At 37.0% G+C, this 20116-nt stretch overlaps 2 protein-coding genes across 4 annotated transcripts in view; one reads left to right on the top strand and one right to left on the bottom strand.

Annotated features, from left to right (window-relative positions):
• RHOQ (ras homolog family member Q) overlaps nt 1-4978 on the top strand; it is a 22182-nt gene extending 17204 nt beyond the window's left edge. For 2 of the 3 annotated variants that reach the window (XM_050314952.1, XM_050314950.1), the window contains exon 5: nt 52-4978. In XM_050314952.1, the coding sequence (XP_050170909.1) occupies nt 52-207 (156 nt within the window). In that variant the 3' untranslated portion in view covers nt 208-4978. The remainder of the gene's footprint in view (nt 1-51) is intronic. The other variant, XM_050314953.1, reaches the window with a different exon arrangement.
• Nucleotides 390-20070, bottom strand: PIGF (phosphatidylinositol glycan anchor biosynthesis class F). The gene is made up of 5 exons (XM_050314949.1): nt 19704-20070; nt 17969-18060; nt 16972-17088; nt 11472-11580; nt 390-767 (listed from the first exon to the last, which is right to left on the bottom strand). The coding sequence occupies exons 1-5, from the start codon at nt 19929-19931 to the stop codon at nt 654-656; spliced, it is 660 nt and encodes a 219-aa protein (XP_050170906.1). The 5' UTR covers nt 19932-20070; the 3' UTR covers nt 390-653.
• Nucleotides 20071-20116: the final 46 nt, after the last annotated feature.

Genomic DNA, 20116 nt, shown 5'->3' on the forward strand with positions numbered 1-20116 from the left:
AAGTGAACAGCTGAGATATATTGCTATTGAATTAACTTATTTTCTTGACAGATAGGAGCCTACTGCTATGTGGAATGTTCAGCTTTAACACAGAAAGGACTGAAGACCGTTTTTGATGAAGCTATTATAGCCATTCTAACTCCAAAGAAACACACAGTGAAGAAGAGAATAGGCTCAAGATGCATAAACTGCTGTTTGATCACGTGAGAAACATTTGACAATGGCCAGGCTTACTGTGAAATTCTACTGATTTTAAATACAATGCATTAAGTACACAGCAAACTGGTTACAGGTTTGAAAGCTGAACCTACAATTCTGCCTTCTACAACCAGTGAAATCCAGAGGAATAAAATCAAATTCATCGAACTTGTAATAAGAAGGCCACCACACCTGCTACAAATATTTTATTCAGACTGGAAGGTACAATCTCTCAGGGTTACATAGTCTAGAGGAAGCAAAAACTGCACCATGCTGAAATGGCATCTATGTGATTTTAATGAGTGGAGATGCTTGGCCTGAAATACTCAAACTGAATTTGGACAGTCTTCTGCTTTGACTATATATATACATATATATCTATCTTAAAAAAAACAACTTTTGCACAGTCTGTATGGAATCTGCACAAAGAAATACCTTGTCTCTCTTTGCTCCAGTTATCTGCTTTTGTATGTAAGCTGCTTCCGGTTCCAGTGTATCCACAGAGGTGCAATAATCAGACCAGCCATATAGCCAAAGGTAGCTCCGAGGGAACAGGAAATGGGCCATACCTGAGGGGAGAACACAAGGTAAAAGCAGACAGTGGTGAAAATGTCTGTGGTTTTTTTTGTACTTCGTGAGCACAAAATCTAGGTACTGAAAGACAGTAGTCTTATTCTACTTTAAAGCTTGATGTGCTTTCCTAAAAATGCCAAAAGCTTAACAATCATCTTCATGAACACTAAATGCTGTTGTACAGTTTTTAATTAAGATGCATTAAAATGTAAGAAGGCTTCTGGCTCTTGCAGACTTAGTTTGATAGTCCCAAAATTCTGTGGGGAAAAAAAAAACTTTAGAAGTATTTATATCCCCTGAAGTGTTCAACTAACTAACTTCCTTTTCTGCTGCATACATTTGGAAACCTACATCTCTCATGGTGATTTGAAACTTTTAGAGGTGTGTATAAATGAACTAGTATTCAGACAAGGGCAGAGACTGAGATGGTATATAGAGGTTTGTTGAGGCTTTTTTTCTTGATGAATTTCTCTCTGGCTCTCAATTTGGAAACTGAGCATCCTGCACTCAGTTCAGCAAACATGTAGTAAACTGGTTATGTTAAAAAAGAGCTTTAATTATAAGTCCTATTTTCTAGTATAAGAACAGGGAGCTGATTCAATAAAGCTGACTCACTTTCACAAACCATCTTGTACTGAGGCAGAGTAGTAATGGAATTCTGCCCTGCCCTTTTTTTATTGGTATTGATTTGCAGGGAGGAGCGGCCAAACCAAGACTTAACCAGTCTGCCCTCAGATCTAGCTTATGTTACTAGTCCACGTCATACTGCATCTGATGAAAGTCTCAACTAAGTAGCTGATTAAAAATATTTATTGTAGAATAAACGAACTCCCATCCCTCTTCAAAATTCTCCTTTGCATACTTTTTTTTTTTTTTTTTGTAAGGACAGTTTTGAAATTCCTGCTGTACAGTGCATATTCCTGAAGCAAGAACAGACTGGACTCTCCCATTCTTTTATTTTTTTAAATTAAGGGGGATATTTTCCCCCTTCTGTAGTACTTGAGACTGAGAAATGCACTAGACATTAGAGAAAATATCCCAATCTCCGAGTCCAGCCTTCTTTTCTACTTCACTTTGACTTGCAATTCATGAATATCAAATGAAGTTACTCTTAAGGCTATTGGTTCCTCCATTCATTCATTTTCCTAGCTCTGATTCTTCTCTTTACTTCAATATCATGTAAAAGAATATATTTATTGATAACTTTTGATCATAGGAATTTTAACTATGAATAAGAGTAATGTATTTTGTCCTCTGCTCTTTGATCTTCAGTATCCTCAGCTGTTTCATCTTCACATTCCTTAGCATTTACAGTTTTATATGTTATTTGGAGGTCTTAAGGAGTGTAGCAAAGATGACTATTAAACAAGGTGCCTTAGGTACTCTTTACTGACCTTGTTTCATTCTTCCATTTTCAGACATTCTGTCTCTGCTACTTGTTTTTGTTGCTGAGTATTTCGGCTGTTGCCTCTCAAACCAAAGATTTGCTTGTTTTCATTCATTTAACAGTGGTATTGTGTATTGTAGATCATCTATAAAAAGCCTTGGGATGCTGTGGCATGGTAAGATACTATGTATATTTGAAACTCACATAAGTTTGTGGCCTTGCTTAAACTTCCACTTCAAGTGGATCTTTTCAACTTCTAAATGAAATGTAATTATTTCTAGCATTTTGCATATTACACACATCTAAAGGATGAAGCAAAGTCCCTGCAACCCCAGCTGCTCACTCAGTAACATTCAGTTGGAACACGAGTCATACTTACTTATCCACTGATGAAGTCAAATACCACTCTGATAATCTACAGAACTATGGATAGAGGCTTCTTAACTTGGTGGTCTTTTTAAATCAAATTCTCTAAGTGATCAATGATCCTTCATTAAATTTTTACCTACATTAGGTGAATTTGTTGTTGCCTGTTTGCTTTTCAGAAGTATAGGTAGATGATGGACTCTGAACTGATCATGTTCCCTTAAGTAAAAAGTCATATCCCTGATGACTCATTGACCCTGTATATTTTGGTATTTTGTGTATAGTGGGTGATTATTGGTACGATTAAAAGAATCTCTGATGAATTGTTGTAGCAGCTTCTTTTACCTGACTGAACTGCAACTTGGGAGATGATTTTTCAAAAGTTATGTAATTTTTAATATTAATTATGCCTCTGTCTTTCTTCTAAGACATTCAATTTTTTCTTTGCTTTTTAAAAGTCATAGTTACCTTATAGAAGTTTCAGTCTGTCTCACTTAACATGTGAGTCTCTGACCTCTGAACCCTCACCAATGGTAGGTGGCAAAGACAGGACAAAGAGAAGAAACCATAAAACACTCCATCTCCCTGTCTAAGAATAAGACACATTAAAAAACCACCACCTCATCCCTTTTAGTGGCATAGAAGAGAAGGGTACTGGGCCAGGTACTTGTTCTCAGTCTGTTGCTCAGATGGCCCAAAGTAGTTCTGAAGCCAGTCTGATTGTCCTTTTGAATTAAAAGCCTGGACTTAAGAGCATTGCTGTCCTCATGCTATTTTCTCATGTCCTAAAGACCCTAACAAACAGGTAATAATACCAGTTTTGCACCTTTTATTCTTGACTGCTGGCCTTCAGGCTACATATAGCCAGAGGCACCCATGGATATATCTAAAGCACCAAGTTATCAAAGACAGATGAAGATACGGCTCTTGAGCACATTAGCTGCACTAAAATAACAGCCCTTGCACATGCTTTTTGTCTGCCTATGAAAGTGGGTTGCTTTTTTCTATGAAAGTGGGTTGCTTTATTTTGTATTAGCTGCTGGCCTCATTTTTTGAGACCCAATCACTTTCTGCTGGACCTTTTTAAATGACTTTGACTTACTAGATCGGTCTGCTTTTGCCCTGTCTTTCATATTATCTCAAACTTGATTTAACTTCCCTGACTTGGTATGAACTGCCTGTAAGTGATAGAAATCTAAGCAGCTAATACCTGTGTGCATGCTCCAAGAGATTCCACGCTGCTTGTTTAAAGTATCCAACTTGTAATACACCCCCTCATCCCCTGAGAACTCTTCAGCTCAATTTCTCCTATTTCATGCTCCCTTCTGCCTTGAGGAAGCTGGCATATCCTACCCCAGTACTGATGCCATGTCTAGGCGGGGTCAGCAGCAGGGGAATTTTAGGCAACATGACCTAGCTGCACTTTTTTTGAGGGGGAGGAAGGCTGATTTGGAGAGAAAAGTGTGGGGGGTGTGGGGGTTGCAAGAGACAGGACAGAATATTTTTCATGAAACTGTCATGAAATGCCTTGTCTGTCCCAGCAGCTGGGAAGCATCATCTACCATTCTCACAGCCTAATACAAGAAAAGTCAGTTTAAGTATCAAATGCATGATGAAAAGGACAATTTTAACAATCTGTAATGATTACTAGGAATCTGAACAGCAGCTTGGCAAAACCAAATCTTAACAAGAACAAAAAATGCATTTTAAGGGACAGAGCATGAGAGTTAATGCAAAATGATTTTGACTTCTGCTATTTGTTTAAATTTTCTTTTTGCCTTTTCATCTGGCAGCAGTGTTAGGACTTCAGAGTGTTTTCTTTAGGCTGGCTAAATAGACACTGCAGAACTGCAAGGCTTTTAGTATATATTAGAACTCATTTTAAGAATAAGGACTCAAAGTAGGAATTACCAACCCTTCAGGACACAAACGAGCTAGTTTCCTCAGTGCTCCTTAGAACACCTAAGATTCTATGATGTGAGAATGCTTAGCATATTACATGGAAAGCAGAGCATGTTGCAGATCCCAGCAAGGTATCTAGCTCTGCTGCACTATGCATGTAGCAAGTTAAAGCCAGAATTCTGACTGCATGACAGTTTTGTCATCTATTACAAGTCTGTAACGTGCATCCCATGCAAGGGGAATTACACAGATAAGGACATAAAAGCCAGATTCTTGTAGACCAGAGGAACAACACCCTAATAAAGTTTTTAAAGATAGTATAAAGTAAGCAGCTGACTGCTGGAACTTTCATTATACATATGCAAATACAGTGGGGCAATCTACTGTACTTACTTTTCTTTTTAGTAAACTTGAGTGCTTTTCTCATATTCCTAAACTCGATTTTTTTGTATGCTTACTGTTTCAAAAGACTCATTTCTGACTGTCATTTAGAAAGCTATGTAATAATTTTTGTTTCATTTTAAAACTGAATAAATGAGCACAATTACTTTCCTTCCCTGTTTCTAACATGCCTTAAATTCCTGATTGTTTAGTCTGTGCTGTCTTAAATCAGTACATGCCTTTAATCTATTTTGGTTGCATGCACATGTTAACTAAAAGTGTCTTATCACATTGTGCAGAATGTGTGTGTTGACAAGCACACACTGAGAAGAAAGTGTGAGGTTTTTTTCAGGCTGGCATTTGTAACTATAAGTTGGTTTCGTGGATTTGTGTTCTAAAGTTATAGCAAGCATAACTGCCTTTGATCTCACCATTAAGGTTTACATTGAGAAAACACATTATTAAATAAACAATGATAACCACACTAAAGTGGAACAAGCTTCTACCTCTGTTTAAAACAACTCCAACTGCATATTATCCCTTCTTTTCACATTAAGCAACTTCTTTTACAACACAACTTTCCCAGTAGGTAGTAAATCCAAAAAGAAACACAAGAAGAAAACTCTCAGAGCTGTGTTAAGAAGAACCAAAGTAGTGTGAAAGTTTATAGTCCTATTTCAGCTTACTTGAGTAAGCACCAAGAACTGTACCCAAGATTCTCGAGACTATTTTTCAGAGTACAAATGTCTGAGAGGTATCCAAGGCTAATATTTACAGTCATATTGGCTAAATTACATGTCAGCCAGTCAGCTCTAGTGATTTATGTCAGCGCTACTACGTTTGCAGTATCCCGTATAAAGTGGGAATATAGCAATTTTACTTCTACCCAATGATAACACTGTAGGCAGAAGTCATTGTTTCAAAGTCAGTTTTTATCGTTAGTAACAGGTACTGCAGATAAAAATTATTTGCTACAAAAAACGGATGGGTGGGCATGCATACAACAAACACAGAAATATGTTTTAAAGGTCTGATATCAAAACATGCAATAAACCCAGCAACTCCACAATGTGCAAAATCCAGCTGTCAATGATGAATGCCACGTTTGAATACCAGTTCCACCACATACAGAGCGTGCTGATAAAAGTTTTGGTCTTTAACTATACCATCTTGTTCTGCAACTGAGTTACCTCAGGCTGAGTAGAGAAAGGACACATCTAGTAACACCTAAACAGCTCCCTTCTGTTTCTGTAGTGGTGTCCTTTAAGGTTCCAATCCTCAGGTGACACATGAAGCCAGGATCCTTATCACATGTAGTTATTAAAAGTACACTATCCACTTAAAATAGGCAATATGAAAAAACTGAGCAACTGCAACAAGGGAAGTTATTTTCTACTTCTTTTCTAGAACTGTCCAAACTAACTGTAACCCTTACATATCTCCTGTGCATCAGCGGGCATTAGAGAGAGATGTACGACTCTTCAAAAAACTTTTCAACACTGTCTAGAATAGCCTTATTTAAATGATCACAATTAGGTGTTGCAAACTATTTCAAAAATTGTTTAAAAAAAATAGGCAAAATTATTCTCCCAGTCTAACTGAAACATGTCTGGCAGAGTAAGTCTTGAGAAGTTGTTGTTTTTTTATTTAACACAGAAATGTGACTACTGGAGGACTAATTTGCATTCCTGTAAAGCAATTCTCTTCAGTCTGAGATAGGCTGAATTCTGCAGGCCTGTAACCAGGAACAACCATAGACTAGGCCTCTGTGACCAACTGTTCCGCAGTTGCAAAATAAATTTTTCTTAAAACTAGCAGAGGAGCAATATGCATGGCCAGATTATGTTGAAAAGTTGCTTTAAGAAAACAACAGAATAATAAAAACCAATGAATCATCAGGATATCAACTGGCTTTTAGCAATATATTTTATACTTCTATCAGAAATGCTTAATATATTTTTCATGTCCATTCTGAAACATTATTCAGATAACTGGTGTTATTTCCAAAACAATATTCTGTTCCTAATAAGTAATATTTACTTAGCATAAAAGTTGTTGTACGCTAAAAAAAAAAAAAAAAGGCATTTTACATTAGTACTTCTAAATGTAGACAGGCCCACTAATCTGAATATCCCCTGTATGCATTATTTTTCAAAGATAAACATGGAAAAATAAAGTGAAGATTTTCTGAGACATCTGTATTTATCTTGGTTTTGTTACATGTCACAAGAGGTATGTGCAAAGAACCAATATGTTTTCTTTGGTTTATGCATGACTCAGCATGAAGTAGTATTTTGGGTTTTAGCCATTAGCGCATGAATTGGAACTCTTAGTATGGAATTCATCATCAGGTTTACTCCACAGAACTCTCAAGTACTTGGAAGTAGAAAGAAATTCTAGTGAAAGACACAGAAGGCACTGATCAGGTAAGATAAAGGTAATAGTACAACAGACTTCTCAGCTTCCACTGATATGTCTCAACCATAACGTAAAGGAATGACTACCACAGAATTTTTTGGTTCTTCTATTAAGATTACAGGAAAAGATGCTAGTCCTAATACAGCCCGCCAAGGACAGGGAAACAGGGTAGTGAAAAATGTTGCTTTTTCTTTGAAGGACACAAAGTGACAGCAGAAGAACTGTAACATATATCTGTGGCAATTCAGACAACGCTGCCTTACAGAACAGTGCAATCAGCTTTATTCAATACTCTGTTGAAATGCCCACATTCTCAGTACTCCCTTCAACCTCTTGTTTGCCAAGAGGTCATCAAGACCATTGTTGACCAGGCCACTTTCATTTGAAGCCATTTCTATGAACAAAACAGACTTAACAGAAGTGGCTTTACATACTCCACTTTCTGAGCTGGACTACGTTAATGTAAAAGTTGAGTTTTAAATAATTGGTTTAAAGTGTAGACACTAGATTTGATCAAGTGCTAAATCCTGATTAAGTGAAAAAAATATACCAATTCAAGACACAGTACTTAACTTTTTGTTCTAACAGAGCCAAATCAATAGCAATAGCACTTTTCATCCCAAAATCACAGCACATTTCTGTACCTGCTGGATATTATATGCTTTGGACAACTTTTGGCATTTTAGGGCTACAGAGCACAAGGGCAGCAGCAGCAAACCGTTTGGTTTGCTTTGTCATGTGGTATTTCTCAATTATTGCTGATCCATCCAGTTCTTGTAGAACCAATTTCACCCTGTCCACAACACTCCTCCAATAATGAATTGTCTGAAGCTAAAAGTAAAAACGCAGCTGTTTCCATCATGTTACACCACAAATACCACCATAACCAATACAAACATCAGAACGAGATTTTGCAATAAACAGGCTTAATGGCCTTAACACTGCTCTCTAAAATGATAATACCACTTTAGTCTTGCTCATATAATAAGATTTAAACCACATTTTCAGCTTTAAAGCAGAACCATTTCCACTACAAATTAAAAAAAAAAAAAGTTTACAGCAGAAAATCTAAAACACAAAAAGGAAAACCATCACTAATGAAACTTGTTCTTATCTCAAAAGCTGGTCTTGAGTCCAAAGACTAAGCTGTTCCATTTGAGTCCCTTTTTCGATAGGAGAAGGATAAATGCAAAATTGTAATCCTGAAGCTCTCTGCTTTTAGGCTAATAAGAGAAACAGCTGATGTCAGAAGCATGACAGCTTAATGCTTTACTCATGCAGATGCCTAGAAGTAATTTGGTTTTGACTGGGTTTTGATTACTTTTCAGCCTACATTAAGATATACATGATTTTTTTTCAGACTTTGCCTGGGACTTAATCTGTAGGTGTTCCCTTAAGCATACCCAGCTGGATTAAGTTCTATCAATCCTTGTATTTTGGAGGGATTTTAAAAATTATTATTTAAATAATAACTACTTCCTGCAGGTATTTTTATATGTATAGGTGTTTGTGTATGTATAATGATAGGTACAGGTACTTTTATGCTCAGTAAGTCAGAAGTCAGACTGCTCAGGGGATGGGCAATCTGCATTAAAAATATTCTCCCAAACTAAACAGATCTACAACAGCAGAATTTGTTATAAGGATCATTTTTCTTTCCCCTGTCTTCGGCTGAAGACAACACAGAAAGCACCTCTCCTCTTTTATTGTTACCATGCAAGAATTTACTATTAGAGTTTCTGTAATCACCTGACGTCAAGTAGCAAAAGGAAGTCTTGCAAAAAGGGGCTTTTTGCTACTGCCTGGTCAACTTCTGAAGAACAACAGAAATGTCTCTTGGCTCTGAAGATTTCTGAGACAGCAATGCAGCTACTACATGCAGTAACCGGACTGTTGAATCCATACCACCCAGTGGGGGTAGAAAGACTAAAGACATCAGCTGTTGTGTGAATCATAGAATTTACTGGGTTGGAAGTTCAGCATTTCCCCAGAGAAAGCGATTCATAATGTATCTCAGATTGTTTCTGTCTTGAAGATCTGTTACCATATTGGTGCTTCACTGCGTTGCTTGCTGAGACAATTGGACTTTTAAAAACTACATTAAATTTAACAAGAACTTCATTCGTCTTCCCTCGTGATGCAGATCTTCAAAACTTAGCACTTAAAACTGCAGTTTTCAAAGACTGCTGGAGTGGCAGCCTGCAGGAGTGATAAGCAAACTTCTCTATGGCTGCTCTTGAAACTGCTCACATGATGATTAAAGTAGTGATCGAGCAGGTCAGACTCAAGATGGAACACAAGATTTCTTTCTCCACCCCACTATTTAAAACTCTACAAGGTGAAAGACTGAGAAGTGAGGATGGGGAAAAATGAGGGGAACTTAAGGGAAAGAACACAGCAGCAAGTGCTCTATATCTAGGCAAAAGAAAACTGCTTTGATGCAGGATTTTAGAGTCAGAAACTCTCCCCTGCTAACCTTGGTATCAGGAGTATGTCAGAAATGAGGGTGGAGATGGTGAAGGGAAAGGGAAGTGTAGACACAGTTTCAGCTGCTGCTTGAAGTCTCTGGGGGAGCATTCGTGCCCAAAAACAGCTAGTGACAAGATGGGTATCTGAGGTTTCTGCAGGTGCTTTGCTGTTCTGAGGAGTCAGATGATATTTCCTTAGATGTCTAAGTATAGATTAAGAGCTAAACTTTCATCAGTCATGTTTGGCCTTTATTGACTTGGAAGAGTTTTTAAACAGAAAAAGCTGCCAGACCATTACCAAACTTGTCTCTCCCACTATGCGAAGATGGGGGAATGGACAAAAAGTAAAAAATTAACCTGTCTTTAGCTGTTAGTGTCTTTTTTTTGTTAATCAGAGCCCCCTGATTTAGTAACCAAGTCTTCCCTATATCATTGGTGCATAAAAGGTGAAATTTTTATATACAGCAAAGTCTGAGATTTTGGGAATAAAATAAAACCTGCCAGATGTGACATGCTATTTTAAAATCCTAGTTGAGCAAGGAGAAAGTGCTTGTCTTTCATCAGAACAGGAAAGTGAATAAGACCTTGCAAGAAGATATAAGATTGCATTTCAATGAATCCCTTGACTTTTTTTTGGTTACATTCACGTCTGTCAACAATTAACTAGCGCCAACACATACCTATGTCAGATTGATGGCAAAACATCTTGCAAGAGTAAAACCAAGTGTTTTTAGGGAAGAAAACCTGGTATTTTTACTTGAAGTATTAAACTACTCCTCTATTATTCCTGAAATACAAATTTTAATGTCTAATTACACTAGTGCAATGAAAGGCTGTTGGCATAAAAGCAGGCTGTTAGCCACTTACGGAAGACAGATTTCCATTGCAGCTGTAAGCCACAACATCTCTGCAATCTCACAGAGGAAAGTGTGCTGCTGTTACACTGATTTCTGAAAGAAACCTTTGAAACCATCTGCTTAAGAAGAGGCCTGGTAGATACTACTCAGCTAAGAGTGTATGAGTTTGGTAACCAGAGGAAAGAACATATCCACTGAGGACATCTAGGAAGAATTGTTACTAGTGCCATTATTTTATGGCAGTTGCAGATGTCAATTATGTATAATTTAATCCTTTCTCCATGCCAAAAAACATATTAAGAAAATAACACAAACATTTGAATTACAAAGATATAATCTGCAATGCCATCTTCACCTTTTTTCTTGTCCAACTACAAAGTTAATGTTTGTCTTCCTTTGAAATCAGAAGTGTTTAGTACAGTGCTTTGGCCACACCATTTCCACAAATCTATCCAAATCCATTTAAAATACATTCTGTTAAGTGCTTTTATGGAAGACAGAGGGGAGCTAAAACACTAGGAAAGTATCTTTCCTTCCCTACCCATGAACAATAAAAGCTACCAGACTGAAGGCAAACTTGGAGCCGTCCTCATCACTTCACATTTCTCCTCCTGCTTGCCTAGCTTCTTTTCATCAAAATCCTTATTGGATGAGATCTATTTCATGATAAAATTTGCATGCAACAGACACTCATAAATCTGTCACAAACCTATTAAGAGGTAAAAATATTGCATTTAAATTCCTTACACTGTAAGCACAAACGCTTCCAATGACTTTTTAAATGTTTGTCATAATTCTGTAGGGACAGCTTATGAATAAATCCAATATACCTGTAAAGCTTCAGAGCAATTTTGTGTAGCATGCAAATCCACAACATTAATATATTTTTTTAATATTTATTATAAGGGTGCACATACACACCTGCCAAGGCCGATCCCAATCAAGAGGAATAGGAAATGCTCCAAACCAAGCTCCAAGTATGCTGCACACAGTAGTAATCTGTAGACTGCTTTCCCAGATGGACATAGCTCTGTAAAAACAGCATATTACAAGTTTTCAAAAGCAGCTGAAGTTACCATGTCAGAATGTTAGATCTGATTTCTCCCAAGATTTTTGAGACTACAAATAGATATAAAAATTCATATATTTGATAAAATAGCATGCAGGTTTCTCCTAAGATACACAAATTTTATTTAAAATTTAAGTTGCACTTTTTAGCTATAATTACAATCTTTCTATACCACACATTAAGGAGATTATTTTTTTCTTCTTGAGATGTTTACTGCAAAAGCTAATTTATTTTACCTAGACATACTCCTATTGAGCTTGAAACACTGCTTGGCTGAGCAAATAAATATATCTCAATGACACTGTGTGCACTGCAGGGAGAGGCAGACGTGAAAGGGTAGTATGGGATTGTACAGAAAAGAACAAGCACAGTCACAAAGTACTCTGTGGTGTAGACATATTATTCGATGACTACAACAATTTGAAATTTAAAATAGAAGTCCACTGTGAGAATATTCCAAAGCCAATTTCCATCAACTGAAAAGAAACATTGCAAGTAAGTGCAACCTGCACATTGCATCCCTTCAGCAACAGTGCATCCAAGTTCAAGTACACTGGCTGCAGGAGAAATTTACTGCACACTGAAGAACCCTTGCATTCCCAGTCACAGCACATATCATATCATATCATATGAGATGTTAAATGACTTCAGTTCTCAGTTTATAGCCTTCTGCCCCTACTGACTTCAAAAGTTTTGGAGAAGTTGGATTTCTGTTTAATAGATGAGCACTTGCTGCCATCAGCCTACCAAATGATTGCTTTGCTTTGCTCAGGCCATGAACATTTGAGTGCTTGGTGCCAATTAAGAAACAAGAGCAACAGAAGTTCAGAACACAGTAGGGCACAGTTCTGAGACAGGAGAACCAGCTGAAATCCCTGCTCCAAATCAGTACAGTAAGCAATCTGAATCCTAAGTTTGCTACATCTCAGATTATAAACGCACACCTAGCTTTAGCTAACAGATGAAAAAAAGATGTGCATTCTTAAGGCTCAAAGACTGGGTGCATAGTAAACTCTGAACTTTGCATGTGCTGTTTAGGTTGCATGACAGGAACATCTTGTTCTGAAGATTCTTAAATTTCTTTTTACTTCTGAGTACACCTAAGTCACGGCTGCATTTGCTATTGATCAAACAGCTCACAAGTGTAAAGCAAACATTCTTCATTGCTTGCAAAATAAATGTTTAATAGGCTATAATACTGAGAGTGCAAGGTTGACATTTTGAGCAAAACTGTTTCTTCTACAAACCCATCCCTTTAACTTACAACACTCCACAGTACTACCAGCCTGACATTTTTTTCTTAAAGGCAAAGGTCCTGACGTAAATGTAAAACTGTTTAGCAATCTGCACATAGAAAAATATTATGAATTATTGTCAGAAGCTGAATAACTGAGCAGAGACTGTTAGGCAGAATGGGGAAGAGAACATTCACTGCAGCCTGAAAGGAGCAAAAGAGCCAGCAGAACATACCGAGGACTGACCGAGGTACATTTATCCCCTACAAGACAACTTACGTGTGTAGCAGATTAACCAGATACTGCTGTACCATATGGAGATATCAGACTGAGTCCAAAAGCAAAACAACAGAATTAGCAAGGCACAGTGCCCAAGTGGAAAACAGCCATTGGTAGTTTGGCAACTATTTCAGCTGCTAATTCAACCACTCTGCAGCAAGGAGGGACACTACCTATTTAAAGACAACCTGGCTTGTCCTCCAGCATTATCCTGAAGGAACAGTGCTTCAGTTACTCCCTTTTCTTCATGGAATGGCACCTATCGGGATTTTTGCAGGTATTCTTTAGCCCACCACATAAACTTCTCACATCAGCTTCTCTTCGTGAGGCTAAGAACTGCAGCAATGTTTATAAACTTTGTATTTTACAGGTTAATTTTTTTAACCATGAATAAACTACAACTAAGATAACCCTGCAGGCAAAGCTAGCAATATTTAAGATAATAAATGAACACCAGTGTCAGAAAGATCTTTTGAAGTACAGAGTAATTATTTAACCCCTTTAAATAATATGATACATTAAGTGTAGTTTTAAATAATGTTTGAATTAAGAGGTTAGCTAACATAAAATAATTTTCTAAGACAGCTCCTGCATAGACAAGATTTGGAATTCTTGGCTGCAGCAGGACTAAAATTTTAAGCAGCCTCTGATGTGTGATGATGCCTACCTTTACACAGGACATTTCAAGCCTGTAAGAGTATGCCATTCACAAACAAAGTGATAAAATAGGTGTAACGAAAACTGCAAGGAACCCTAAAGTCATGGGTTTATAACATTTTCTGTGATCTCCAATTTAAAATCTATTTCCTATCAACGTGACATTTTATAATTGCTTTTATACCAGAAACTTCAACAAAATTTCTCAGACCAGTGATTTAAAATAAACAGTCCCCAAAAGGTGCCCCCAGAAATCAGCAATGGAAAGTTGATAACCTTTCTGTAGCTTTTACTTCCCTCTAACTGCTTACAGCAGCACATGATTGCATATGATCAGTGCCATGACACTGACATCAGTCACAGCACTAGATGTCAGAATAAGGTGTCCAGAGATGCTGGCATGGCCCCACCCCTTCCCAAATGCAGAATTAGTGAAAAGAGCCCTATTTACAGCCCAATAAGAGTGGAAGGTTTTATGATGCAGAATACACAGACTTACTTTCCTCACTATATTTTATTTGCACGTAAATGTGAGGGTAAGAACAAATTGTTTGAATATCTTAAAGTATCTACTAAAAAAAAAATCTATTTTGTTCATTTTTGGACACTTCCAAAGTGTACTCAGTTTGAAAATGTGGAGGGTGTGCAATTTTCTGTCTGAGCTACAACTGTGTTTCACGTATCCAAAACAAAACCCCACCCAAGCAACACCTCCCCTCCAACCCACCAACCACCCAAACTGTTATAATACAAATAACAGGCCTGCAGTATCACAGATTGCATGTTATCATCAGACAGCACATGTAATCCAGCTCCTACAGACAAGGGCACTTTTAAGACTGATCTTGTAGTAAGTAACCTTATTGGAAGTGATTTTACTACTAGTGACTCACATTCAAGTTCTACAAGTAGAAACAGGAAAAGCTAAGCATGTCTACAGAAAAGAAGAAACACTTTGCAAGATCATCCCCGGAATATTTAAGTCGGACTGACTCCATTACACCATAGCCATTATGATATTTGCATACAAGTTACTTGAATTTAAGTTAATGAATAGTCCTGTGACAAGCCATTAGGAGCATCAGTATTTTCACACCAGACCACCTTAAACATAGCACAAAGCCATCCAGAGCAACAGCACTAGGTACTTGGTAGCTTGTTACTTGTTTACACTTGATATATCAAGATAAACTTTCTTTTTCTACATGTCTTTTTCTGTCTTTCTGCAAAGACAATAGCACAAGCACATTTTGATCTTATAAATATTGCACAGGCAAGTAAGAGTAACAAAAATAAATGCCAGTGGTTACTTAAGTCTAAATTGCATTCAGGCATTTTTAAAACACATTCCTTTTTTATACTAAGCTATGGACTTAATCAGTCTTTCAAGGTTGCTCTTCCAGAGCAATTCAATTCTCTAAGTTCTACTTTCTAGGCAAGCAGCTGTGTTGATCTTACCTAACCACCTTTTTCCTCAATTTAACCAGTCCCACCTCACTCCACGTGGTTAAGTTAGAGACAAGCTTTTAATATATCACATCTACACTCATCTCGTGCCTAGACACAAGAAGTTCCAACTCATTCATGAGGTCAAATGAAAAAACACAGGATTATTTTTAAAAGAGCAGCTTGCTACAATCCATAAGAAATTGCTACAATAATTCCTTTGTAGTTTATTTTCACTCAAAGGCTTGAGTAAACAAACATCATAAATAACAGACATTTTACTCAGCTAATGTCACATGGGTCAGTAGTAAGAAGTATGCACAAGTCACCCCAGCAAAAATGTCAGAACAAGACAATTGTTTCCAATGCACTACTTGTACTGAATAATACTTAATATTTAGATCAGGACAGAAACTGACAGGCATTCAAAATCTAACCTGGCACAAAGACAGACTGATGTTGTCAAACATCTGTTACTTCAATTCAACTATTATTTCCAGTTTCAAAACCTCCAAAGATGACTAAGTGAATCAGCAGTGATTGGTTTTAGCTAAACAACTCCATGCTTTTATTACAGTCTATTCAACCCGTCCACTGAGAATAAACAAGAATAAATGACTCAAATAAGGATTCAATGTATTTTTCAGTAAGCTGAGAACTGAGATAAACCAAAAGTCAGTACCTGAAAGTACTGTGAAAGGTCTAGTTTTGTCCTCCTCTACACGAGTGCAAACCAAAAACAACTCCATAGGTCAACACCATAATACAACTTTTCACTTTCTTTTGAGATGAGACTTCACCCTTATGAACTATTAAAAGGGGATGAATACTAATATCTTATTAAATCTCAAGCATATATGGAGCCTCTTTATATTTCAGTGTTCCAGTCTTTCAACAATCCTATTACTTATTGAATGAAAAAAAGGCAGAAGAGATAGAATACTTCTGAAAAATATATTATCCTTGATACGTGCTAATGCCATGGATGTCACTGAGATGAAAATGCAGTTAAAAGGCTCATTTTACTTTAAACATACTCTTGAAAAAAAATTAATGCTTGAAAACTCTGACACTGAAAAAGCTCCCTTTGAAATTTGAAGAGCATGGGTAAAGATTACATACTTCAGACCACTGTATATTCTGTATCATTTCCACCATTATATTCAGGTTTAAAACAGTGTCTGTTTTGGCTTGCTATTCCTGCTTTAAAAGTTGTTTTTTTGCAAACGTACTATTGGATCATGTGCAAGATTCTCCCTGTACAGCTCAGTGTCTTTATTTGACAACCATCACACAGGACTGCACAATGTGCAGTCCAGTAAAATGTGTGTTGGACACTTCACTTCCTTCAAACACATATAAAGTGAGATTTAGTGTCTGGACGCCAAAAATGAAAAGCTGGTTTTCCAAATCAGTGTCTTCAAAATAAATAATAATTTTCTTTGTCGGAGAAGCTTTTCACAAGCCTGTAATTACAAACACGAAAAACGCCCATTGTTCAGGAAGTTTTCTTTTCTTTACAAAATATTCCATTATATATTAGCTCAGGTGGTTGGAGCATGGGACTAATAACACCAAGATTGTGGATTCAGTCCCTGTATGGGCCATCCACTTAAGAGGTGGACTTGATCCTTCCAACTCAGAATAGTCTGTGACATTTCTGTGAAATATTGCTTACATCAATTCAATCTGTTTCTATTAGGGTTTAAATCAGAAACTTTAGATTAGCACTTACCCATTTTTGCTAAATACCCGTATCCATGCTTGTATGTTTGGTCCCAGAATACACAAGCACTGTAAAGTAGTAAAGGTAGACAGGAGAACTGCAAACAAAAACGTCTCAGTAACTGACCTACAAAGAAAGAATATGACAAAATTAAGTGAGGTAGGTTATTATTTTTCTAAGAGTTCCAAGATTTAGGAACAAAAACCTGAAAACCTCTAAGTCAACTTGTGAAAGCACAAGTGCCTTCTTAATCTCATGTAGAAGAATAAAATATTTTCTTCTTACTTTGTAGAATAGTAAAGAAAATTGGAGAGAGTTCTGCTGTTATTTCAAGAGTGAAATCCAGTAATTACTTTAAATACCCAATACTTGTAACATTTTTAAAACACCACAGGTGTACCTCATATACAGCATTAGTTCTAAATTGAAGTATACTTGGACATTTACTTAATTATTCCGTTTATTTTTCTAGTTTGGTGTTGTGAAAGTAGCCATGAAGTGAAACTACAGGATGCTATTATTAGTTGGTAACTTTGTGTATCTCTCAAAAAATCAGCTTGCCTCACACTTCTACTTTTTTTCTTTTTATAAAACTTTCCTAAAAGTTAAAACACTAATATCAAAAGGATGAAAGACATGCAAAATGCATGGTTTAGAATCTTACGGGGAAAATGACCAAATGAAACTTTGAAAAATGTATGTGCCTGTATATTTAATATAAATATTAAAGTAAAAGAAGTTGCTTGTAACTGTCTTAAACAAGACTTCTCCAAATAAAAATTATAAGAGCTAGCTTCTAAGAAAAAAAACAAGCAAACAAAAACCTCAACAGCAAAACTAAATTAAACCAACCAACCAAAACCCAAGCAGCCACCCTTCTTCCCCCAGCCAGGAGCTTATCCTTTAACTTCCAGCGTACCAGAAAACATACAAGTACTTATACCAATATCTGCAAGGAGAACTGCCCCTTAGAATGTTTAGAGAAAGAGAGGGTCTTCTGACTTACTCTATGAGAGGTGCTCCATAAAGAACAATAATCGCATGAAACAGTATGCAAGACATGAAAAAGTATATACAGCATTTTAGAAATCTGGATATCTAAAAAAGAGCAATAAAATATCAGAATAATGCTTCAAAGAAGAACATAAGTAATATACACAGTCTACATCTTATCAAGAGCACAGTACTCTAATTGCTTCTTTAATTTCAGCTACAACACCGTATAACAGCGTGGCATATTTAAAAACAGTTTTCCATATGTTTAAATAATTAAAAATGATCACACTCCATTTAATACTTTTTTTATGCACTCCTTTAGAATAATGCAAAAATACAAAAACTATAACCAGAAATGACAGGATAAACAGAAGTAATTTTATTGGATATTTTTACATTTCTGTTTTACATGTGACTGTCATGTCCATTCATTAAAAGGTAACTCCAACAGAAAGTGAAAAAATATTTAAAAGCAAGAAAAGATGCAATATAAAAAAATATGCAACATTATGGATCAAAATGGCATTAAATACAAAACATTACACTTTGAACTTGGCATCTTAAATTGTAAATACATTTGGGAAATATCCAGACTTTCTACAAATCCTCAAAACACATAACTTTCTGTGAACTTAAACAACAGTTTCTGGGTACTCACTATATCATACAGAAGCATACACACTTGATAAATAGTTCTGATTAGGTCTGGTCTGATCAGGTCACCAATGCAATTCCATAATTTCCCTTTAACTTTTTTTTTTTTCCTACATTTACTCCTTATACTAGTCTAGGATGAAACCTCACCTAGAACATGAAGCATGCTTCATTTTTATATCACAGATGATTAAAATACGGGTTTTCCATAACGATTTTGTGCATTTCACATCCTCCTCAGTCAGCAAAACTACACAGAAGCTTTGCATACAAAGATACTGCTTTCTGGGATGCTCGCTTCAATGTTTGAGAATCACCACATCAGAGCACTACATCTTGTCTGACCCAGCAAGTCAGGAGTGCAAAACTATGCACCTGACTTCAAAACTCTGATGTATTCCCCGACTCCTGAGCAAGTTGTGTGCTGCTCCAAATTCACGCCATTCAAACTTACTTCACTGGGATCTGTACCTTTAATGTTCTCTATTGCAAACTCTAATTACAAAAAAAGTCTCCCAAATTTAGATTTTTCTGTATGAAATTTTCATCATTCAAGGAAACATAGCCGTTTCGATATTTTTCCACATAACTTTTTTAAATTGCCCAACTTTGTTTGAATTGTAATGAGCTAGTGTCTCTTTTATGTCTCAGATTCTAAAAAGTATTTTCTCTTCCTTTAAAGTCATTACAAACTTACAACTATAAACGAGAAGCGTGTGATGACACGTCTTTTTGGTATACCCACTAATCAAGAAGAGTAGCAAGGCCTGGACTATGAAATGAGTTCTGTGCCCGTTCCAATTTTGCCTGATTTTGCCACCACGCAAATTGTTGGGACTACAAAAGGCAATGCATTGACAGGAATAAGGAATGCACAGACTCACTCACCCTAACAGGTTATGTACAGATAGTTTAACATAACGAAAATATTGGAAAAACTCGTTTCAAAAAGTGCTACACTCAGCTCATTCATGGACAATGAGAATTCACCACCAAAAAGTGTCTCTTTTCTTTCTCACTGGATTATTTCAGAGAATTTGGTTCCCCTCCGTACTGTCTGGTAGTAACTTAAGAATAAAAACAGATCTTACCTTTTGAGCAAACGAATTTCTCTTAGGAGACTGACTTGGATTAAGGACTAAGTGCAAGATTACATTAAGGGTACCGACACAGACAGAACAAACACACAGCCACGTGAGGTGCGCTCCCAGCACCGTGAATCCCTCCAGGAAGAACGACGGAACCACCGCTGTCAGGACAATCGACAGCGCGCAGAGGAGGTTGGCAGCCAGGAGCCTCCTGATTCCCACCTCTTTCATCGTGTTCCCCGGGAAGGGACCACCCAGGACACCGAGTTACCCCGCTACGGAAACGCGGCGGCAGCGCCGCAGGGCAACATCTCTCCTAGTCGCGATACACCAGACAGAGCCCTGAGCCTGGCTTTTGGGGCAGAAGAACGTCAATCACTTAAAAAAAAAAAAAATCAAGGGCAGCCCCTGGGAGC

The sequence above is a fragment of the Myiozetetes cayanensis genome, unplaced genomic scaffold, assembly GCF_022539395.1.
Source record: "Myiozetetes cayanensis isolate MyiCay16 unplaced genomic scaffold, myiCay2020 scf2-11, whole genome shotgun sequence".
NCBI classification, from domain to species: Eukaryota; Metazoa; Chordata; class Aves; order Passeriformes; family Tyrannidae; genus Myiozetetes; species Myiozetetes cayanensis.

Coding starts and splice junctions, on each gene's coding strand:
- PIGF (XM_050314949.1), bottom strand. CDS start 19,931: ATGAAAGAGGTGGGAATCAGGAGGCTCCTGGCTGCCAACCTCCTCTGC. Junction 17,089..17,968: donor TATGGAGCACCTCTCATAGA/GTAAGTCAGAAG, acceptor CTTTCTTTGTAG/GTCAGTTACTGAGACGTTTT. Junction 768..11,471: donor ATTGGGATCGGCCTTGGCAG/GTGTGTATGTGC, acceptor TTCTCCCCTCAG/GTATGGCCCATTTCCTGTTC.